Consider the following 19,275-nt stretch of genomic DNA (forward strand, 5'->3'; position numbering starts at 1 on the left):
AGTGCTTTAACCCAGTACTAGGGGCTGCTTTAACCCAGTACTAGGGGCTGCTTTAACCCAGTACTAGGGGCTGCTTTAACCCAGTACTAGGGGCTGCTTTAACCCAGTACTAGGGACTGCTTTAACCCAGTACTAGGGGCTGCTTTAACCCAGTACTAGGGGCTGCTTTAACCCAGTTCTAGGGGCTGCTTTAACCCAGTACTAACCCAGTTACTAGGGGCTGCTTTAACCCAGTTCTAGGGGCTGCTTTAACCCAGTACTAGGGGCTGCTAGGGGCTGCTTTAACCCAGTACTAGGGGCTGCTTTAACCCAGTACTAGGGGCTGCTAGGGGCTGCTTTAAACCCAGTACTAGGGGCTGCTTTAACCCAGTACTAGGGTACTGCTGCTTTAACCAAGTGCTAGGGGCTGCTTTAACCCAGTACTAGGGGCTGCTTTTTAACCCAGCTGCTTTAACCCAGGGGCTGCTTTAACCCAGTACTAGGGGCTGCTTTTAACCCAGTGCTCTAGGGCTGCTTTAACCCAGTTCTAGGGGCTGCTTTTAACCCAGTACTAGGGGCTGCTTTAACCCAGTACTAGGGGCTGCTTTAACCCAGTACTAGGGGCTGCTTTTAACCCAGTGCTAGGGTGCTTTAACCTAGTACTAGGGCTGCTTTAACCCAGTACTAGGGGCTGCTTTTAACCCAGTGCTAGGGGCTGCTTTAACCCAGTACTAGGGGCTGCTTTAACCCAGTACTAGGGGCTGCTGCTTTAACCCAGTACTAGGGGCTGCTTTAACCCAGTGCTAGGGGCTGCTTTAACCCAGTACTAGGGGGCTGCTTTAACCCAGTACTAGGGACTGCTTAGTCTAGGGGCTGCTTTAACCCAGTACTAGGGGCTGCAGTATTAGGGGCTTTAACCCAGTACTAGGGGCTGCTTTAACCCAGTACTAGGGGCTGCTGCTTAACCCAGTACTAGGGACTGCTTGCTTTTTAACCCAGTTCTAGGGGGCTGCTTTAACCCAGTAGGGCTGCTCTAGGGGCTGCTTTAACCCCAGCTGCTTTAACTAGGGGCTGCTTTAACCCAGTACTAGGGGCTGCTTTTAACCCAGTACTAGGGGCTGCTTTTAACCCAGTGCTAGGGGCTGCTTTAACCCAGTACTAGGGGCTGCTTTAACCCAGTGCTAGGGGCTGCTTTAACCCAGTGCTAGGGGGCTGGGCAGTGCTAGGGGCTGCTTTAACCCAGTGCTAGGGGCTGCTTTAACCCAGTGCTAGGGGCTGCTTTAACCCAGTTCTAGGGGCTGCTTTAACCCAGCTAGGGGCTGCTTTAACCCAGTGGGCTAGGGGCTGCTTTAACCCAGTGCTAGGGGCTGCTTTAACCCAGTGCTAGGGGCTGCTTTAACCCAGTGCTAGGGGCTGCTTTAACCCAGTGCTAGGGGCTGCTTTAACCCAGTGCTAGGGGCTGCTTTAACCCAGTGCTAGGGGCTGCTTTAACCCCTAGGGGCTGCTTTAACCCACTAGGGGCTGCTTTAACCCAGTACTAGGGGCTGCTTTAACCCAGTGCTAGGGGCTGCTTTAACCCAGTGCTAGGGGCTGCTTTAACCCAGTGCTAGGGGCTGCTTTAACCCAGTACTAGGGGCTGCTTTAACCCAGTACTAGGGGCTGCTTTAACCCAGTACTAGGGGCTGCTTTAACCCAGTTCTAGGGGCTGGGCTGCTTTAACCCAGTACTAGGGGCTGCTTTAACCCAACCTAGGGGCTGCTTTAACCCAGTACTAGGGGCTGCTTTTAACCCAGTACTAGGGGCTGGCTAGGGGCTGCTTTAACCCAGTACTAGGGGCTGCTTTAACCCAGTGCTAGGGGGCTGCTTTAACCCAGTACTAGGGGCTGCTTTAACCCAGTTCTAGGGGCTGCTTTAACCCAGTACTAGGGGCTGCTTTAACCCAGTACTAGGGGCTGCTTTAACCCAGTACTAGGGGCTGCTTTAACCCAGTACTAGGGGCTGCTTTAACCCAGTACTAGGGGCTGCTTTAACCCAATAACAGAGTCCTGCTCTGACATATATACTTGTATCCACATATATTCCAGCATTCAAAATGAGGGCAAAACCTGGGGTTGCTGGGATGTCTGCATCAGGGACCCTCCCAAATCTGTAACCAGTATCATCATTATCAGTGAGATCAAGTATGGTTTTACGCCACTTTTAGCAATATTTCAGTAATATCACCGCAGGGGACATCAAAGCCAGGTGTTCAGTGTGATGAACTGATGCTTCAACCATTAGACTACCTCACCGACCCTCACAAGCATCCCTTGATTTTCATATTTTGGGGAACTGTATTTGCAGTGTGCTTCTATCCCTATATTAGAAAGGGTAAATAATGAAACACATTTAGAAAAATAAATTTGTTTTAAAAGCAAAAAAACCCAAAACTGATTATGGGATGAAAGGTTAGTCCATATTACGAATGTAGCTGCTCATAGAAACTGCTAACAATCTATCAATGAAAATCATAAACCTCCCTCGGGGTCCTCCTACCTTGCTATAGTGTGGAAATAAGAAGATATATTGTTTTGCTGTGGCCTTTCCAAGTAGTATAATGACAAAATGTATTAGGATGAAAATCTGTGCCATATACTGATCTGTAATTATCAGCATGTGTTTATATTATGTCTTATTTGTGCCATATATACTTATATGATATACACAAAGTTTCTGTGTGTTTTACCAAAGACTCATATAATTCCTTCATGGAGTGATGACAAGGCAATATCTGATATATTTCATACTTCAGGAATAAATCATTGTTGTCTGTGAGTTGTTTGTTGTGTAGAATTTCAGAACCTAGATTGACCTTAGTTTGTTACAAACAACACAAGTGTTCAACAGTACACAGGCCACCAGTCTGTCTGCAGTTTCCAGGAGGAAATGGCTGTAGCTCTTTCATCTGTAAGATGTGATAGTCAGAGTCTGGGATGACCTGGAACAGAATTATGACCTCTGCTGGAAGAGGAGTCTAAAATACATGAGTTATTGTGCACTGAAACCAGGGATTGTTAATGTGTTGAATATCAAAGTTATTTTGATGGACTGGGTCCTAACAGCTAATTGGGTATTTTGCATCGCCTTGTCACACTGGGAGAAGGTCAAGGTTGCCCCACAACGTCCGAGAAACACAGGTACAGGGGTCATTTCTTTCACAAGATCAACACAGTTATCTGTCTATAGTCGCAGGCCCCACGCAATAGGCTGCATGTAGGCTCACCTGTTCACGGGCACCAGGTGCCATTATAATTTGATAGTGATTCATAAACACATGCTACTGATGTAGTTACGGTCGTACAATGATTAAACATGCTACTGATGTAGTTACGGTCGTACAATGATGATAGTAGTCTGTCTCACAGCCCCTGAACCACATTATTTTCCCTACTGCCAAGCCCTCTCTGCAGTGCTAAAGCCATAAATAAAGCAAGTCTAGATTTCCTCAGTCTGAATCTCTGGTCTCCCTAGGGCTCCTTTTCAATATAAATGGGCTTGTTTGTTACTATCAAAATTATATATATTCAGAGACTAAGCCTTAGTCTAGCTGTCACTGGGACTTCAGCAGCTGACAATGTTGGATGGACCGGGATAAACCAGTTCAGTATTCAGCCGTTATCTCTAACTATATCAATGCACCACATCGCACGTAGTTACATTAATGCTGATTGTGACTGTGACCAATCAAGGCCTTTACTGTGATACAACACGACGAAGACAACATGCAGTCTGTCTGTGTTAGAGACGTGTGTTTGCGATGTTACGAATGTGTCCAAGGACAAGCCTCATAAATTTCTACCAAATGAAGGGTTTTTTTAATGATAACGAAATGTTGAACCGTGGAATTTGTTCATTAGATACGCCTCTATCGCGTTGCATGACGTTAAACTCTGCCCTAGTCTCTGCGTTTCTCTGACGTAAGACTGCGTTACTGACGCAGTTCGAGAGATTCTCCAAACCCAGTGCATATATTACATCTAAGTTGATTGTTTCAACCACTCCGATATTTTCATATTGCAGCAGGATCGGTGGGATATCGGTGAAGATCAATTCTGGTATATTGCTAAAAGCGGCGTAAAACCATACTCACTCACTCATATTGCAGCAAATTAACTCACATCTGGAGGGAATTAGGGAACTGGCTTCAAGCACTATTCACTATATACTAGACGGTGTCTGCACAGGACGTCGACCCTTGGGTGAAATGTCACGGTTCAGTTAAAGAAAAAGGTCGACGTCCTGTCCATTTGACTTTATACCAATTAACAGGGATTAGAAAACACAAAGAAATGATCCAGTGTTTTCACAAGGCGATAATCCAGATTATGCGGTTGAGAACACAGACAACAGGAGAAAAGTACTATAATTCGTCCATTTTATTTCGTATACAAAATCATCCAACATGAAGTAGGTGAGATGCACCATTTGCAAACTGGTTCATCTGAAAGATAGTAAAAGTAGATTTATTATTTCTTTTTACACATTCTTTTACACGGACCACGTTACACCACTCTACTGCTATATATAAATTGTTAGAATTGTTAAAATCTATTAAACGATATGCAAAACATGGTCACGTACATTATTCAGATTTGATATATCTATTTTACTTTTATATTTTCCTTAGTAACAGATTGATATCAGGCATTGACAAGATGCTTACCTTTATGTCTACTTGGACACGGGGATAAGCATGGTCACCTTTCACCATCGTCACAATGTCATTGACAGTTGACGCAGTGAAATTACACTTCTTTTCTGTGCACTTCCAGGATATCCAATTTCGCTTCACTCATAAATCCACCAACACACAGGTATCTTCCACCACTGGATGTAACTGTGTATTTATATATCGAAATTGAATGCAATCTACCGCGTGTTCCTTCCTTAAATATGTTCATCATTGTGAATTCACTCTCATATGTATGATAACATTGATGACATGTTGTGTGAACTATGTTCACGCCTTGCACGATGCTCCGGTTATGGAAAATCTTAAAACAACACCTACTAGCGGATTAGCGTGACTCTAGCAACGCCTTCAACATCAAAGTTTACCGCGGGTCGACTTCGTGTCCATAGCGAAATTTCAAAAGGTCGACTTCTTGTCCATAAACCTACTAGACAACACACATTGTGCTCGGATTTCCACGCAGAAACGGGGCGGTGGGGTAGCCTAGTGGTTAAAGCGTTGGCTCGTCACGCCGAAGACCCGGGTTCGATTCCCCACATGGGCACAGTGTGTGAAGCCCATTTCTGGAGTCCCCCGCCGTGATATTGCTGGAATATTGCTAAAAGCGGCGTAAAACTCAACTCAGTCAGTCAGTCCACGCAGAGACAACGATCCTTTACATGTAACCCACTATCTGATTAGGGGCGGTGGGGTAGCCTAGTGGTTAAAGCGTTGGCTCGTCACGCCGAAGACCCGGGTTCGATTCCCCACATGGGCACAATGTGTTAAGCCCATTTCTGGTGTCCCCCGCCGTGATATTGCTGGAATATTGCTAAAAGCGGCGTAAAACTAAACTCAGTCAGTCAGTCACTATCTGATTACCCGCATCATATTTAGTCAGAGTCTCGAACCTACTTCCAGCTTTCTGCCAGGGTCAACTACATCGAAGTTACCTAATTGTGTAGTGTTAGATATGTGAAGGTCACTACAAGAAAAGCTTTCAAGATTCTTGTATTCCTGTCACTGAACTGAAGGACAAACGAAAATCTATTCATATTCGTGGTGGGTATATGGTTGTGGAGGGTTGCCAGAGGTGTTCATATCTACATTACCTCGGTGAACCCGCTAAGATTCGACAACCAGTGCTGATACCCTGTCATGCTCGGAGACAATCCTGATTCCGTCATCATGCTCGGAGACAATCCTGATTCCGTCATCAGGCTCCCTGGCCTTCCAGGTTTCGACATAAAACTCGATGAAGTGGCGTGATGCTCATGCAGTGACTGAGAAGTTTCTTAGTCCCGTGATGGGAATCGAACCCGGACATTCTAAGCACAGGTCGGGCGTCGTGTCCGCATCAACACAAGCTGTACCTACGCCCAGACCACCCGTCACCATGTGGCGCGGCAGTAAGTAACAAACAAGCGTCATCATGGGCACATGTCATATCATTGTGCAATACAACATTAAGGTTTATTGATTCATCAGATCCGTATTGTTTGAAGATCAAAGGGAGTCTTATGATACAGGATCGGAAACAACATATGGCCAACATAACGTATTTGATATACACCTCTCGAGATGGATCTACATGACCAGTGTGTGGAAGTGTGCATGTGTTGGGGGTTGAAGGGCGAAACTCTCTTCTCGGTGGTATCAACCTTTACCTGGCATTGAACCTTCACTAATCTATCATTTGCGTGTCTCTGGGGACAAACACTTCAGCGAATATATTGCTTATTTTGTATGAACGCTTAGGAAAGACGTGCTTACAGACAGACCCGTGAAGATCCGGGTTAAAATGATCTTCAACTCATGCTTATCGTAAGAGGCGACTAACGGGATCGGGTTGTCAGGCTCGCTGACTTGGTTGACACGTATCTCAATTGCATAGAACGATGCTCATGCTGTTGATCACTGGATTGTCTGATCCAGACTCGATTATTTACAGACCGCCGCGATATAGTTGGGATATTGCTGAGTGCGGCGTAAAACTAAACTCACTCACTCAAACTCACTGTTTACAGACATAAAACAGTGAAGGTTGCTCTTCACGATAACATCTGACTTGGTCCAATTCAGAAGATATAACTAATAAATGTATAGGTACAATCATGAAAGATGAACACACCAATTACTCACTTACTGGATGATTGATGGATTAATCAGTCATAACCTTGTAATGTTGAAGTAAAAAGCTGTATCATTAGTACGTATGTCGCTTGTATCTTTGTATGAACATATAACTTTGTTATAAATGCAATCGGTTAATTTTGAAACTTTTAGTTGGATCTTCAATGTGCGTGAAGTGATTTAAAGTACTTAACACGAACACTTACTTCTTTGTGACGAAATACCCTTGACTTAAGTTCACGTTGTGTGTGTCTTCCGTACAACCATAATGTTGCCAAGAAGCTTAACGAAAAAACACAAACATTGCTACCATAAGAAGGATTTTTGTATGACAACGAACTGTGGAATTTGTGACTTGTTTGTTTCATACGCTTATGGCCTTTGTCATTACTTATACAACCATCACGCCCGGCAAGAGGCTGCTGGGTAGTACTAGATCAAGGGTGTCCATGGCAACGTTGTGCGATAAAGTCACATGCGGACATAATGCTGTGTTACCAACTGGTACATGCGTACATCTTTGGGGGCGTTTTGTCATATGTGATGGTTTGATAAGTGACATTTCTGTAAGGTTTACAAGTATGTTATCTCGTCACTCTCGCTCACTCAGCCATCCATTCTTCCACTCACTCACTCTACTTCATGTATCACAATAGTGGAATAATTGTTTTGAGTGAGTGAGTGTGGCTTTGCGCCGCTTTTAGCAATATTCCAGAAACATCACGGCGGGGGACACCAGAAATGAGCTTAACACATTGTACCCATGTGAGAATCTAACCCGGGTCTTGGTGTGACGAGCGAACGCTTTAACCATTAGGCTACCCCACCGCCCTCGTTGATTCGAATGATATGTTGTTAATCAGTTGTTTTGTGCTTATTGTATAACCGTTATGAATCGAAATACATTAAATACACAAACTATATTTTGAAATCACAGAAAAATAAATAGTAACTTAAGTTTTTCATCCAACCTGTGTGAATATGAACGTAAATCAGTCCGTTGTATTGTGTTGAAGGTCCATTTTCCATTCCATGGAATCAATATGGTGCCTGTGCTGCCGCCTTGGTGTGTACCTTAGTTCCATCAACAGGCGTGCTTTAGTTCGGAGAAAATAGAATCAGAATTACTCTTGTTTCTTCATAAAGTTTTGCTCACCTACCTATAATGTCTTATAAAGGGGAGCTTCAGTATCTTGTTTCAGTATGACGAACTTTTCGGTCTGCAGTTTGATGTATACCCATCGCCGCCGCTTTACTGTACTAACCTTCTGATAATCAGAAATAACAAACACGATCCATGTCAAACTTAGCGATTTCTCAAACCATTACCTGTTGCTTTTTACCTAATGATGAAAGTACTTCCCAAAGCTAATTATCGTCCGTGATGTCAATACATTGAGTAAAACTTCAACAGAAGAAACAACCCGCATGTGTAGTTAAACCCTGCACTCTACCGTCAGGACCGTGCAGATCTGTGACTCATGGAAAAGTACAGCCGGCAGAGAGGTTACTTGAAACGTAGTAGCGCCGAGAATATTTTCTGTATAACTTGTTCAGAAATGCGAGATAAAAACAGTGTTAATCTTTAATCTGTGTGACGTAAACACCTGTGTTCTAATGACACGCGAGTCCATAAATGTCATGGCGGTAACAGGTGGCGGGCGGATGGTGCCCCGGTCGCCGGACCCAGGAGGAAACGGAATTTATGGGGTCATTGTAGACGTTTGTTTTATTGTGAGATTTATCATAAAGCTGGCTAAGGCAAACACTGGTCACGCTGAATAACTCTCTGTCCTGTGTTAGGGAAGGGCCAGATCCTCGTTTTACAATGAGATTGTAGCTGTAGCATCCGTCATAGTAGAGATTTCTATAGCATAGGCCTACCCAAGGTACACAAACATACTGGTCATATTATAGAGTGTACCTACATGTCCATAAGACAGATCTACAGATACAGTGGCATATATACCAGCATGGATATCATTGACATACGTGTATATTAGTCCTCACATACCACAGTACAGACCTACCGAGATTAGAGATACTTATTGTCTGTTCCTTTACATAACATGTATATCCGCTTGGTGGTTCCTGCATGATAGGTGTGTGTGTGTGCGTGCGTGTGCGTGTACGTGCGTGCGTGCGTGCGCATGTTCATGTATACACCAGATTATACTGTAACCAGACTCTGTGGAATATTAATGTTAACAACCCCTTTATGAGCGAACCTTGTGGACGGGAGATCTCACTGGACCTGTGTATGACGCTCTGATCCAGCATGCTTCATCTAGTGCAGCAGGACCCATACGGCGTCGTAAGCCTTGGTATCACATGTTTACCTGACGTAATCTGTGCGTGTGTCATGTTCATGACTTGTCATAGGTTTGGAGCAGACAAACAAGTGATTGATGCTATGAACGAATTCCAATGGCGAGTCAAGGATTCTGACCACTCCAGCCATTATATCGGTTCTTACGACTAGGTCCATGGGGTATGGGTGCCGTTGTTCAAAGCAATCTAAGCGTTCAGGTGTTGTAACTCCCATATTCTTACAAAGACGTAGTACTATCGTAGTGTTATGGTTGTACAACGGCACCCAGTCCCAACCAGGAATCTCCGCAGGGAGCTGCTCACTCGGAACTGTCAAAACGACTCCAAGCCTTTCAGTGCGTTCTGTTAGTACAGCAGTGTTGACGCTCAGGTCCTGCAGGACGTCTTGACGTGACAGTTACTTCGCCCCTCCTTGGCCCCTCCTTGGCCCTCACGGGGCACATGTTCTTCTTGGAAACTGAACCCTCCTCAGTGTTCTGAAATGTTTGTTTTATTCACGCACAACAATTTATATTGGCATCTTTTAATGTTAAAATTGAAGCTATGAGACATTTGTATCGGGATATGCCCTCTGGTACAAATATGGCTAGAAACGTTCACATCACTGTCCAATATTCCTTTCCTGTTGTACCAATGGCGGTTCCCTATGATGACACCTCCGCCACACTGAGTGACCTTCAACAAGTGTACAACCATGTCAGTGGGTACCGCTGAACGGTCTCACATTCCTACACCCAACACAGTCTTGAGTCTAGAAATATTTCATGTGTCCAGTCGACTTGTTTATAATCAACAATTTCATGACCGCATCTTCATCTCAAGACACATAGATCAGTAAATCACTTTCAGTCAAGAATTTGGAAAATTTGTCCCTCAACGTTGGTCACACATCCTCCAGAAAATGCTGTCTCCGCAGAAATCCGAAAGACGTTCCAGGTTCCATACACACGTGCAACATTCTTCCTCCCAGACGCATGCTACATACTCTCCTTCAGGCACGTGTGTTGCATTCTCACTTCCAGACACACGTGCTGCATTCTCACTTCCAGACACACGTTATGTTCTCTCATCCAGACACACATGCCACATTCTCTCTCCCATTAACACATGCTACATTCTCTCTCCCATTAACACATTCTACATTCTCTCCCATTAACACATGCATTCTCTTCGACAGACACACACAGACCGACATCCTACATTCTCTTCTCTTCGACAGACACACATGCAACATGCCTCCTACATTCTCACAGACAGACACACATAACAGACCAGACCGACATCCTACTACATGCCTATAACAGACCGACATCATTCTCACAGACAGACACACATGCAACATGACATCCTATAACAGACCGCAACATGCCTATAACAGACCGACATCCTACATTCTCACAGACACACACATGCAACACATGACATCCTACATTCTCACAGACAGACACACATGCAACATGCCTATAACAGACCGACATCCTACATTCTCACAGACAGACACACATGCAACATGCCTATAACAGACCGACATCCTACATTCTCACAGACACGTGGAATATTCTCTCACGCACATACACGTGCTACATTCTCTCTTCCAGACACATGCTAGATTCTTTCCCCTTCAATCTCACACACCAACGTCTCGGGGGCCGCTAGTCATAATGGCGTTATTTCCAAAATGCGAGTTACCCTTCGATTGCGATTATCCTCCCTGAAGTCAGCGCTCTCCTTAGAGGTCCCGCGGGGCACCAAAACGCTGGGCCTGCTGGCGTTACACCGCGGGATCGTGGCGCTCCTGATGAGCGAGTTCTTTGTGAAACCTACGATCGAGTTGTTGTCACTATCATGTTCATACGCCCTGTTCACATGAGAGATAATAGAATTGGACAGTTCCCTTGGATCTGACGTCACTCGGTTGGTATGCGTAGCATGTGTTGGTTCAGTTAATGTATTCACATGTGAGGAAATGGTCGACTGTTCGTAAGGATCTGGCGTCAGTCTGCAAATATTGCTGTGGTTTGGTTCTGCTACCGTGGCAGCAAGATAGTCAGGGTTTGACGCTTCACAGTTCTCAGACGTCACACGGTTGCTATGACAACGAGCCGGTTCGGGCAACCTGTTCACACGTGAGGAAATGTTTGTTGGTCCATAACTCTCTGACGCGACTCTTCTAAGAGATGGCCATGCAGATTCTGTTGATTTATTCACACGTGAACCGAGTAACTCATGAGGATCAAGCTTCAGACGTTTCCCAGGCACTGTAGCGCCCTTCGAACACTCCCCGGAATCTGACGTCATGCGAGGCTTCGGTGTGCAGCTACCAAGGTAACCACTGTCCTCCCTAGAAGCTTCTCTGCAAGGCGTTGACGTCACAGTTGGCATCGGCTTCAGAGCTGAGAGTCTCTCTTCTCGCATGTGAGTCTCACAGTAGGCGAGACTTGGAAGCAAGGCGGAATGGCTACCCTCCCGGGTGTGTGTTCCACAGTCAGGGATGCTGGTCAGCATGGAGAACTTGACTGTGGGGGACCCCGGAGAGTCCTGGTCAGCGCGGGGCAGGACCTTGGTGAAGCCGTCCCTCCCAGTCAGGAAGAAGGTGTTCATGGTGCCCTTGCCCTTCACCGGGATCTCGCCCCGGTCGTAGAAGTGGTAACCAGCGAACCGGGACACCAGCTTGTCGTGGGCGACTGAGCTCATGTGGATCTTCAGCGCTAGAGATTGGATAGAAACAGATGAATATATTCTGTCTTCAGGGTCACCGGTTCACTACTGCTGGACCAGACAATCTAGTGATTGATGTCATGAGCAACACCCCATGTTGTGGGGGACCGAACCTTACCGCTCACTCTTAGCTGCCTGTTACGGCAAACAGTGTGAGGGGTCAATTGTAACATTGGCCCTTATGCAGTTCTACTGGGAGAAGCGGGCACCTTGTGTACAACGTATTCGAACAGTACTCTCAATGTTTAACTTGGACATGAAAGAGTAACAGATTATCATGGAAACTTTCATTGTCCTCATAGTATTACTTGTATATCAGTTCGAATGACTGCAATGAAATCGACATGAACAGTTTTTCAGAGATCCCTGTCTATCTCAGCACTAGGGAAGCCCAGTCAGTGGTACTTACGGAATCCTGTAGACTCCATTCTGGAAGCTACGTTGACCGTGTCTCCGAACAAACAGTACCGAGGCATCGCTAGACCCACAACTCCGGCAACCACCGACCCTGTGTGGATACCTGAAGAGAGAAAACAGAACCTGTTATAGTCTGTCGCACCCTACATGAAGCTAGCTACCGTGGAAATGGTTGTCATTCAATATTTAAAGGGCCCGCTTGCGTCAAACGGTTCTAACGCTGCAACCAATACGGGTTCGATACAGGATATAACAAATGTCCGGATGAACGGGTTACTGGTGGGTACATTTAGACAAGCACAAATCTTCCGGGATTTCCGGACAAACGAGATTTCACTGTGTCTATTAACTATTTTCTATGAAAGGCAATGATTCCCCGACTGACCTATACGTATCTTGAGAGGTCTGTCTGGTAGATGAGGTATGGTGAAAGTGGCGGTGGAGGCGAGGATGTCCATGGCGCAGTCGGCGATCTCCTTGATGTGGTTGTCGCCGTTCCTCATCGGCAGACCGCTAGCTATCATGTAGGCGTCTCCGATTGTCTCCACCTGAAAGGATTGTTTATTTCTGCGTGAGCGTACAAAACCAGCCCAGTTTTTCATTAGTAATCAGTCTTAAGAAACTTTGCCACATAAATGTTCAAATTAAACATTCTTGTCACATAACTCGGCTGTCTTCACGTTTGTAATGTCCCAGTATTATCAGCTTAACGGAAGCTTCGTGCATTGTATATGCAAATATTATTCATTATATTTTAATGTTTAAGTTTTACGACATAATAACCTTATAGTTTCTGGTCGGAAAGGAAGCCCAGAGAATAGGAATGCCACACTGTGACAGCTGACATAGCAGCGTCCTTAGACGTATGCTGGTTTAGACACAACGCCTATTCGTCCTATGTGGTGTTGTCTCTACACGTGTTGTGAACTAATACCTTTCATAGGCACAAAACCTCGACCTTGGAGCACACGGCTCCAACCAGCCTAATAGGACCTCTGCTTATCTAGCCTGAATCCATGGTGGAATGAGTTTCATATAGCACGGGAACAATAACGAAACTTATAGAATACTTCCACGAGGTTCCACTTTATTTCGTCCTCCATTTAAGTGTAAATTTAATTTGTGGTAATTCCTACACAAAATGGTTATGGATCAGGCGGGATCTAGCGTCAAGCCACTCCACTCCATCTCGGCCAAGGTAATATGGAGTCGGCCAGACATACAGAGTGGGACTGGATGGTGTTTGTACGTCTTTGTGAAATATATCTGCCGAGGTTCTGGTACCTTGAATGCCAATATCTCCTCTGAAGACAAACAGTCGATCAATTCAAATCCTAGGTTAAATCTTCTACATATGTAGTTGATAGTTATGGCGTTTGTTAGTCATAAGGCTCGGACTCGAATCTCAACATATATATCTCAACAATATACATGGATCGTTGTTTTGACAATATAGGAGAGGTGAGAAAGGTGGAATTCCCACCCAGAGCGTCACATACTTCTAGTATGGGCGTGTGAGTGATTGAGTTGGGTTTTACACCGCTTTTAACAATATTCCAGCGGGGAACACCAGAAATGGGCTTCACACAATGTACCCATGTGGGGGATGGAACCCGGGTCTTCAGCGTGACGAGCGACGCCTTAACCACTCGCCTACCCCACCGCCCTCTTCCAGTATGGAGACGTATTATGTTTTCATATTATTATCTAGATATTAGGGGATATTCCGACCATGAAGATGTTGGCGGGGCTTGGCAGTGAATGGTGGACATACGTTATAGCATTAAATATGGATGGTGTTTGAAGTGAAGCGCTCGGGATGAACATATCCCAACTGATACAATTCTTGGATGAATGTTTGACACCCGGTAACTAATGGACGTACCTTGTACACGTCATAGTGCGTGATGATGTCATCAAACAGCGTGTACAGACAGTTGAGGAGATTCACAACCTGTAACAGAGTCATGACAGTTGGTGAAGGCTGGCTAACGCCCATGTGAGTAGTCTTGACTTAAGCACCGCACCATAGCACTCAATTCATACAAATGTCAGCCGGGAACTGCAGGTATCAATGCTTGACGGCATGCACAATATTCAACCAACACTGACTGACTGACTGAGTTTGGTTTTACGCCGCTTTTAGCAATATTCCAGCAATATCACGGCGGGGAACACCAGAAATGGGCTTAACACATTGTGCCCATGTGGGGAATCGAACCCGGGTCTTCGGCGTGACGAGCCAACGCTTTAACCACTAGGCTACCCCACCGCCCCTTCAACCAACAAGGTATATGGGATATGGCATTTCGACGAACACCTTCGTTTATAGATTGATTGTTCATGGTCTGACATCTCTTTACACGTCGAACTAGTGCAACTTCCGGGAAATACGAACAAACGAGTCACCACTGAACACTGTACGCGGACTTGGTTGTATCCTCGTCATATTTTAATGCTGTAATTCCTTGTTTCTTATACAGATTTGTCAATTCATATTCATAAAATAAACGAACTCGTTCAGCAGATATCGTTATAGATCTCCGATGAAATCAAATCCCTTAAATGGCATTAGCCTGTGTTTATTACGTCAGGTTCCATCGTCTCTCTTCACGTACATACCTGACTGGCTCATCCCGATACATCTGACCTCCAATTGTTCCAGACTTCTGTTAATACTACATAATGATAGGACATGAAAAGACGCGAATGCTGTTACCTCAATGGGTGTGCTCTCGCCACAGATCTTGGTGAAGCCCACTATATCAGAGAAGTATATCGTAGCCTGGTCAAACATCTCCGCCTTCACTGGTTTACCCAACTTGAGGTCCTCCGCCACGGACCTGGGGATATAACAGTCAGCATGAACCAGTGTCTTAACTAGCAATGGGGACTCTTTACTCTAGGGCCATTCTTTAATCTTTGTACTGGATTCCAAAGCTACACAACAAAACACAACTAGCTACACGCGTCACTCACTGTGGCAGCATCCGGTACAGCAGGTTCTCCGTCTTCCTCTTCTCCGCGTCCAACTCACTCGTCCTCTCCGCCACAAGCTCCTCCAGATGGTTGGCGTACTTCTCCAACATGGCGATCATGTTGTCGATCATCGTCATGTGTCTGTACAACCACAGCATACATTATACGTCATGTGTCTGTACAACCACAGCATATATTATACGTCATGTGTCTGTACAACCACAGCATACATTATACGTCATGTGTCTGTACAACCACAGCATATATTATACGTCATGTGTCTGTACAACCACAGCATACATTATACGTCATGTGTCTGTACAACCACAGCATATATTATACGTCAAGTGTCTGTACAACCACAGCTTATATTATACGTCATGTGTCTGTACAACCACAGCTTATATTATACGTCATGTGTCTGTACAACCACAGCTTATATTATACGTCATGTGTCTGCACAACCACAGCTTATATTATACGTCAACCCATCGTCATGTCTCTATACAATCCACAGCATACGTCTTAAGTCAAGTCTTGGTCATGTGTCTGTACAATCATAGTAGACATCATTCATATCAACTGGACTGCCAGTATGTCAGTATATTCGTATGTTCCATAACGACAGCATATCGTCTAAGTGAGTACATGTGTCATCTTTGCTACACAGGGAATGCTAACCACACGTCTTATACATAATGGAAATGACAAAATGGTCATTGTCTTAATTACAAAAATGGTTCTCTGTTGTCAGTATACATACTTGGATGGGTTGATTCTTGTGAGGGACTTGACCACCCTCGGGGCGGAGGGACGGGCACTGGGGTCCTCACTCCAGCAATCCTCGATCAGGGCTGCCAGGTCCGGATGTTGACGAAGCTCACGTGCAACTGACGGACGGAACCGAGTCTGTATCGATGGTTCCCGAACTTTACTGATGATTTCTGTGGGAAAATAAAAAACAAAGTGAGCCACTTTCCTTTGTGTGTAAAGGTGAGGGAATACCAGCAATGCACTTCGAACAAAGCAGATCCATCCCATCACTGGAATCTATGTATTGATCTACCCGAGGAACAGACGAAAGGGCACTCTGTGTACGGACCTACCTGAGGGACAGACGAAAGGGCACTCTGTGTACGGACCTACCTGAGGGACAGACGAAAGGGCACTCTGTGTACGGACCTACCTGAGGGACAGACGAAAGGGCACTCTGTGTACGGACCTACCTGAGGGACAGACGAAAGGGCACTCTGTGTACGGACCTACCTGAGGAACAGTAGAAAGGATACTCTGTGTACGGACCTACCTGAGGAACAGTAGAAAGGATACTCTGTGTACGGACCTACCTGAAGAACAGTAGAAAGGATACTCTGTGTACGGACCTACCTGAGGGACAGACGAAAGGGCACTCTGTGTACGGACCTACCTGAGGAACAGACGAAAGGGCACTCTGTGTACGGACCTACCTGAGGAACAGACGAAAGGGCACTCTGTGTACGGACCTACCTGAGGAACAGTGGAAAGGATACTCTGTGTACGGACCTACCTGAGGAACAGAAGAAGGGGTACTCAGTACCTACCTGAGGAACAGAAGGGGTACTCGGTACCTACCCGAAGAGCAGCAGAAGGGATACTCGATACCTATCTGAGGAGCAGTAGAATGGGTACTCGGTACCTACCTGAGGAGCAGTAGAATGGGTACTCGGTGTACGGGCCGGACCGTGTGAACACTTCCTTCAGAATGATGCCCACGGCATAGATATCCGCTTTTTGGAACTCAACATTCCTCTCAGCTCGCAGAATCTCAGGGGCCGTCCACAGTTCCTCTGCAAGTTTGTTTGTGTGACAATTAAATACCAGACATATTTACTCATCATCATTTCCATCATTGATTGTTCTTGTAATATCCATCACAAAGTAATCCTTATCATTAAGAGTTTCTTAAGTCTGTTTTATTAAATGGGACTAATTTCTGCTAATTAGTACACCAAAACGATAACCGGTTACCGCAATGCGTCACTTCCGGTACACTTACTGTCTGCGTTCTCCTCGAAGGGTATCGACGCCTTGTCCATCGACCTGATTTTAGGGACCCCGAAGTCCGTGAGTTTACATGTCCACCGACTGTCCACAACACAGTTGGAACTTTTCAAGTTGCCATGGTAGTTGACTGAACTCTTGTGTATGTATTCCAGACCCTGTGATTGAATAACATATGAATAAGTACCGGTGGCGGAGCATTGGTCTCCTTTCAGCCGTAAGATGGAAGCATGAGTTGTTGTTTGATTACTTTGTATATGTATAACGACAATGCTGTATTAAATGAAAGACCGTTGTTAACATCATACAATCCCTTTGAACCATTACAAACATTGCATATCGAATAATATTTTTTATGAGTTTTGTCCATGTGTTTTCATCAAATAGGAGACTGGACACCATGAAACAAGGTAAAGAACTCAAACCACCGGAGGTCTAGCCTCGCGACACATAAACTGTCAACGACCCAGGTAAGTGTTCAGCACTTATAGTTTTGAAGTCTCCTACATTGTTCTTAACAGGTTTACTAGTTCTATTTGGACCCCTGAACAACCTACCTTAGCGACGTCCTGACACAGGGCGAACTTGAAGAGCTGATCCAACTTGATGTTGGTGTTCCAGATGATATCCTGAGAATATCAAGAGTTGACGTGAATAAGCGGAAACGTGCAAGATCCACTGAATATGTACTTGTAGTGTTGTTCCTTCACTGAGAAACAGACCCGAGTCTTACATCAGTGAACGTGCAGAATGATTATATCAACCATGTCAGATACCACGACACAAGTTTAGATGCAAGGTGGACGGGAATCACAGTTTTGTTGGTACAGACGGGTTAACTATGAAGTGTGAGGACGCTCATTATGATCAGGAAGGGGATTGGATGGGGCGGTAATGCTTCATTGACACCCATGACAACCGACATCGATGTGGATTTGCCGTTTGTGAGAGTGGCGGGGGCTGTGGACATACTGACTCGTTTCGCGAACAGATGGTGTCATCCCTGATTTTCATTTATAAAAGGTATTTTTATAGACATTTCCCCTGTTTTCTGGTCTTGATGTCAAGGATTAATGATGACAATGGATATGATTTTGACGCTTTTCACAGATGGAGGTTATTCAATATTGGGCCACGTTTAATGACCTACCTGTAAACTGCCCTTAGGACAATACTCCCACAACAACAGAATCCTTCCTGGATCTACGCAAGCGCCAACAAACGCACAGACGTTCTGATTCTTGAGTTCCATCAGCTGGAAGACAATGTGTATAGTTAGAGGACTTCCTGGAGGTAGTGGGTGGAAGCAAGGGTTGTCCATCATGACTGGTCGCTAACCTTCCTCTCAGCTGTGTCATGACTGGTCGCTAACCTTCCTCTCAGCCGTGTGAAGGCGATTTAAAATAGTATTCCAATTCAGATAAAATAGTGCATGGAAGAAAGAATGAATGAATGAATGAATGAATGGTTAGGTGGACGCTGCTTTTCATTGTTTCAAGCAATGTTCCAATAATATTAGGCTTAAAACGGTCCTACAAGCTGTACCACGATGGGAATAGGACCCTGTGCGGTAAGTAAACGTTACCCACGAGGCTACTTGGCCGCCATGAAGATATGTTCTTACCTGGTTGAGTTCCTGCAGAACCTCCTTGGTCAGACTGACGCTGTTCTTGGACATCCTCTTGACGGACACCAAGCTCCCTAAACACAAAGCCGTGATTTAGTAAGTATCTGCAGCGTTATTTTGACTTCGTCACTCATTTATTCATTACTAGTGTATCATTAACTGCTTGAGACGTATTCCTAATACAATGCTTACAGAGTGAGTGAGTTTAGGTTTACGCCGCTTTTAGCAATATTCCAGCAATATCACGGCGGGGTACACCAGGAATGGGCTTCACACATTGTACCCATGTGGGGAATCGAAGTCGGGTCTTCAGCGGGACGAGCGAACGCTTTAACCACTA

At 45.2% G+C, this 19,275-nt stretch overlaps 1 protein-coding gene and 1 long non-coding RNA gene across 2 annotated transcripts in view; one reads left to right on the forward strand and one right to left on the reverse strand.

The window, feature by feature from the left end:
- The first annotated feature begins 208 nt into the window (after positions 1–208).
- LOC124267666 lies at positions 209–1,158 on the forward strand. Its single transcript, XR_006896098.1, has 3 exons — positions 209–377; positions 509–625; positions 1,142–1,158. It is a non-coding gene; the product is annotated as an uncharacterized LOC124267666 (long non-coding RNA).
- An 8,614-nt stretch (positions 1,159–9,772) lies between these two features.
- Positions 9,773–19,275, reverse strand: part of LOC124267700 (atrial natriuretic peptide receptor 2-like) — a 30,692-nt gene continuing 21,189 nt past the window's right edge. Inside the window, 13 exon segments of the mRNA XM_046702683.1 lie at positions 9,773–10,273; positions 10,585–11,862; positions 12,282–12,392; positions 12,675–12,837; positions 14,175–14,243; positions 15,009–15,132; positions 15,269–15,409; positions 16,032–16,212; positions 16,948–17,094; positions 17,304–17,466; positions 17,866–17,937; positions 18,459–18,563; positions 18,933–19,009. Coding sequence (XP_046558639.1) covers positions 10,811–11,862; positions 12,282–12,392; positions 12,675–12,837; positions 14,175–14,243; positions 15,009–15,132; positions 15,269–15,409; positions 16,032–16,212; positions 16,948–17,094; positions 17,304–17,466; positions 17,866–17,937; positions 18,459–18,563; positions 18,933–19,009 — 2,405 coding nt within the window. The 3' untranslated portion in view covers positions 9,773–10,273; positions 10,585–10,810.

This window comes from Haliotis rubra, unplaced genomic scaffold (assembly GCF_003918875.1).
Source record: "Haliotis rubra isolate DU_JTF1 unplaced genomic scaffold, ASM391887v1 Scf133, whole genome shotgun sequence".
Taxonomy (NCBI): Eukaryota; Metazoa; Mollusca; class Gastropoda; order Lepetellida; family Haliotidae; genus Haliotis; species Haliotis rubra.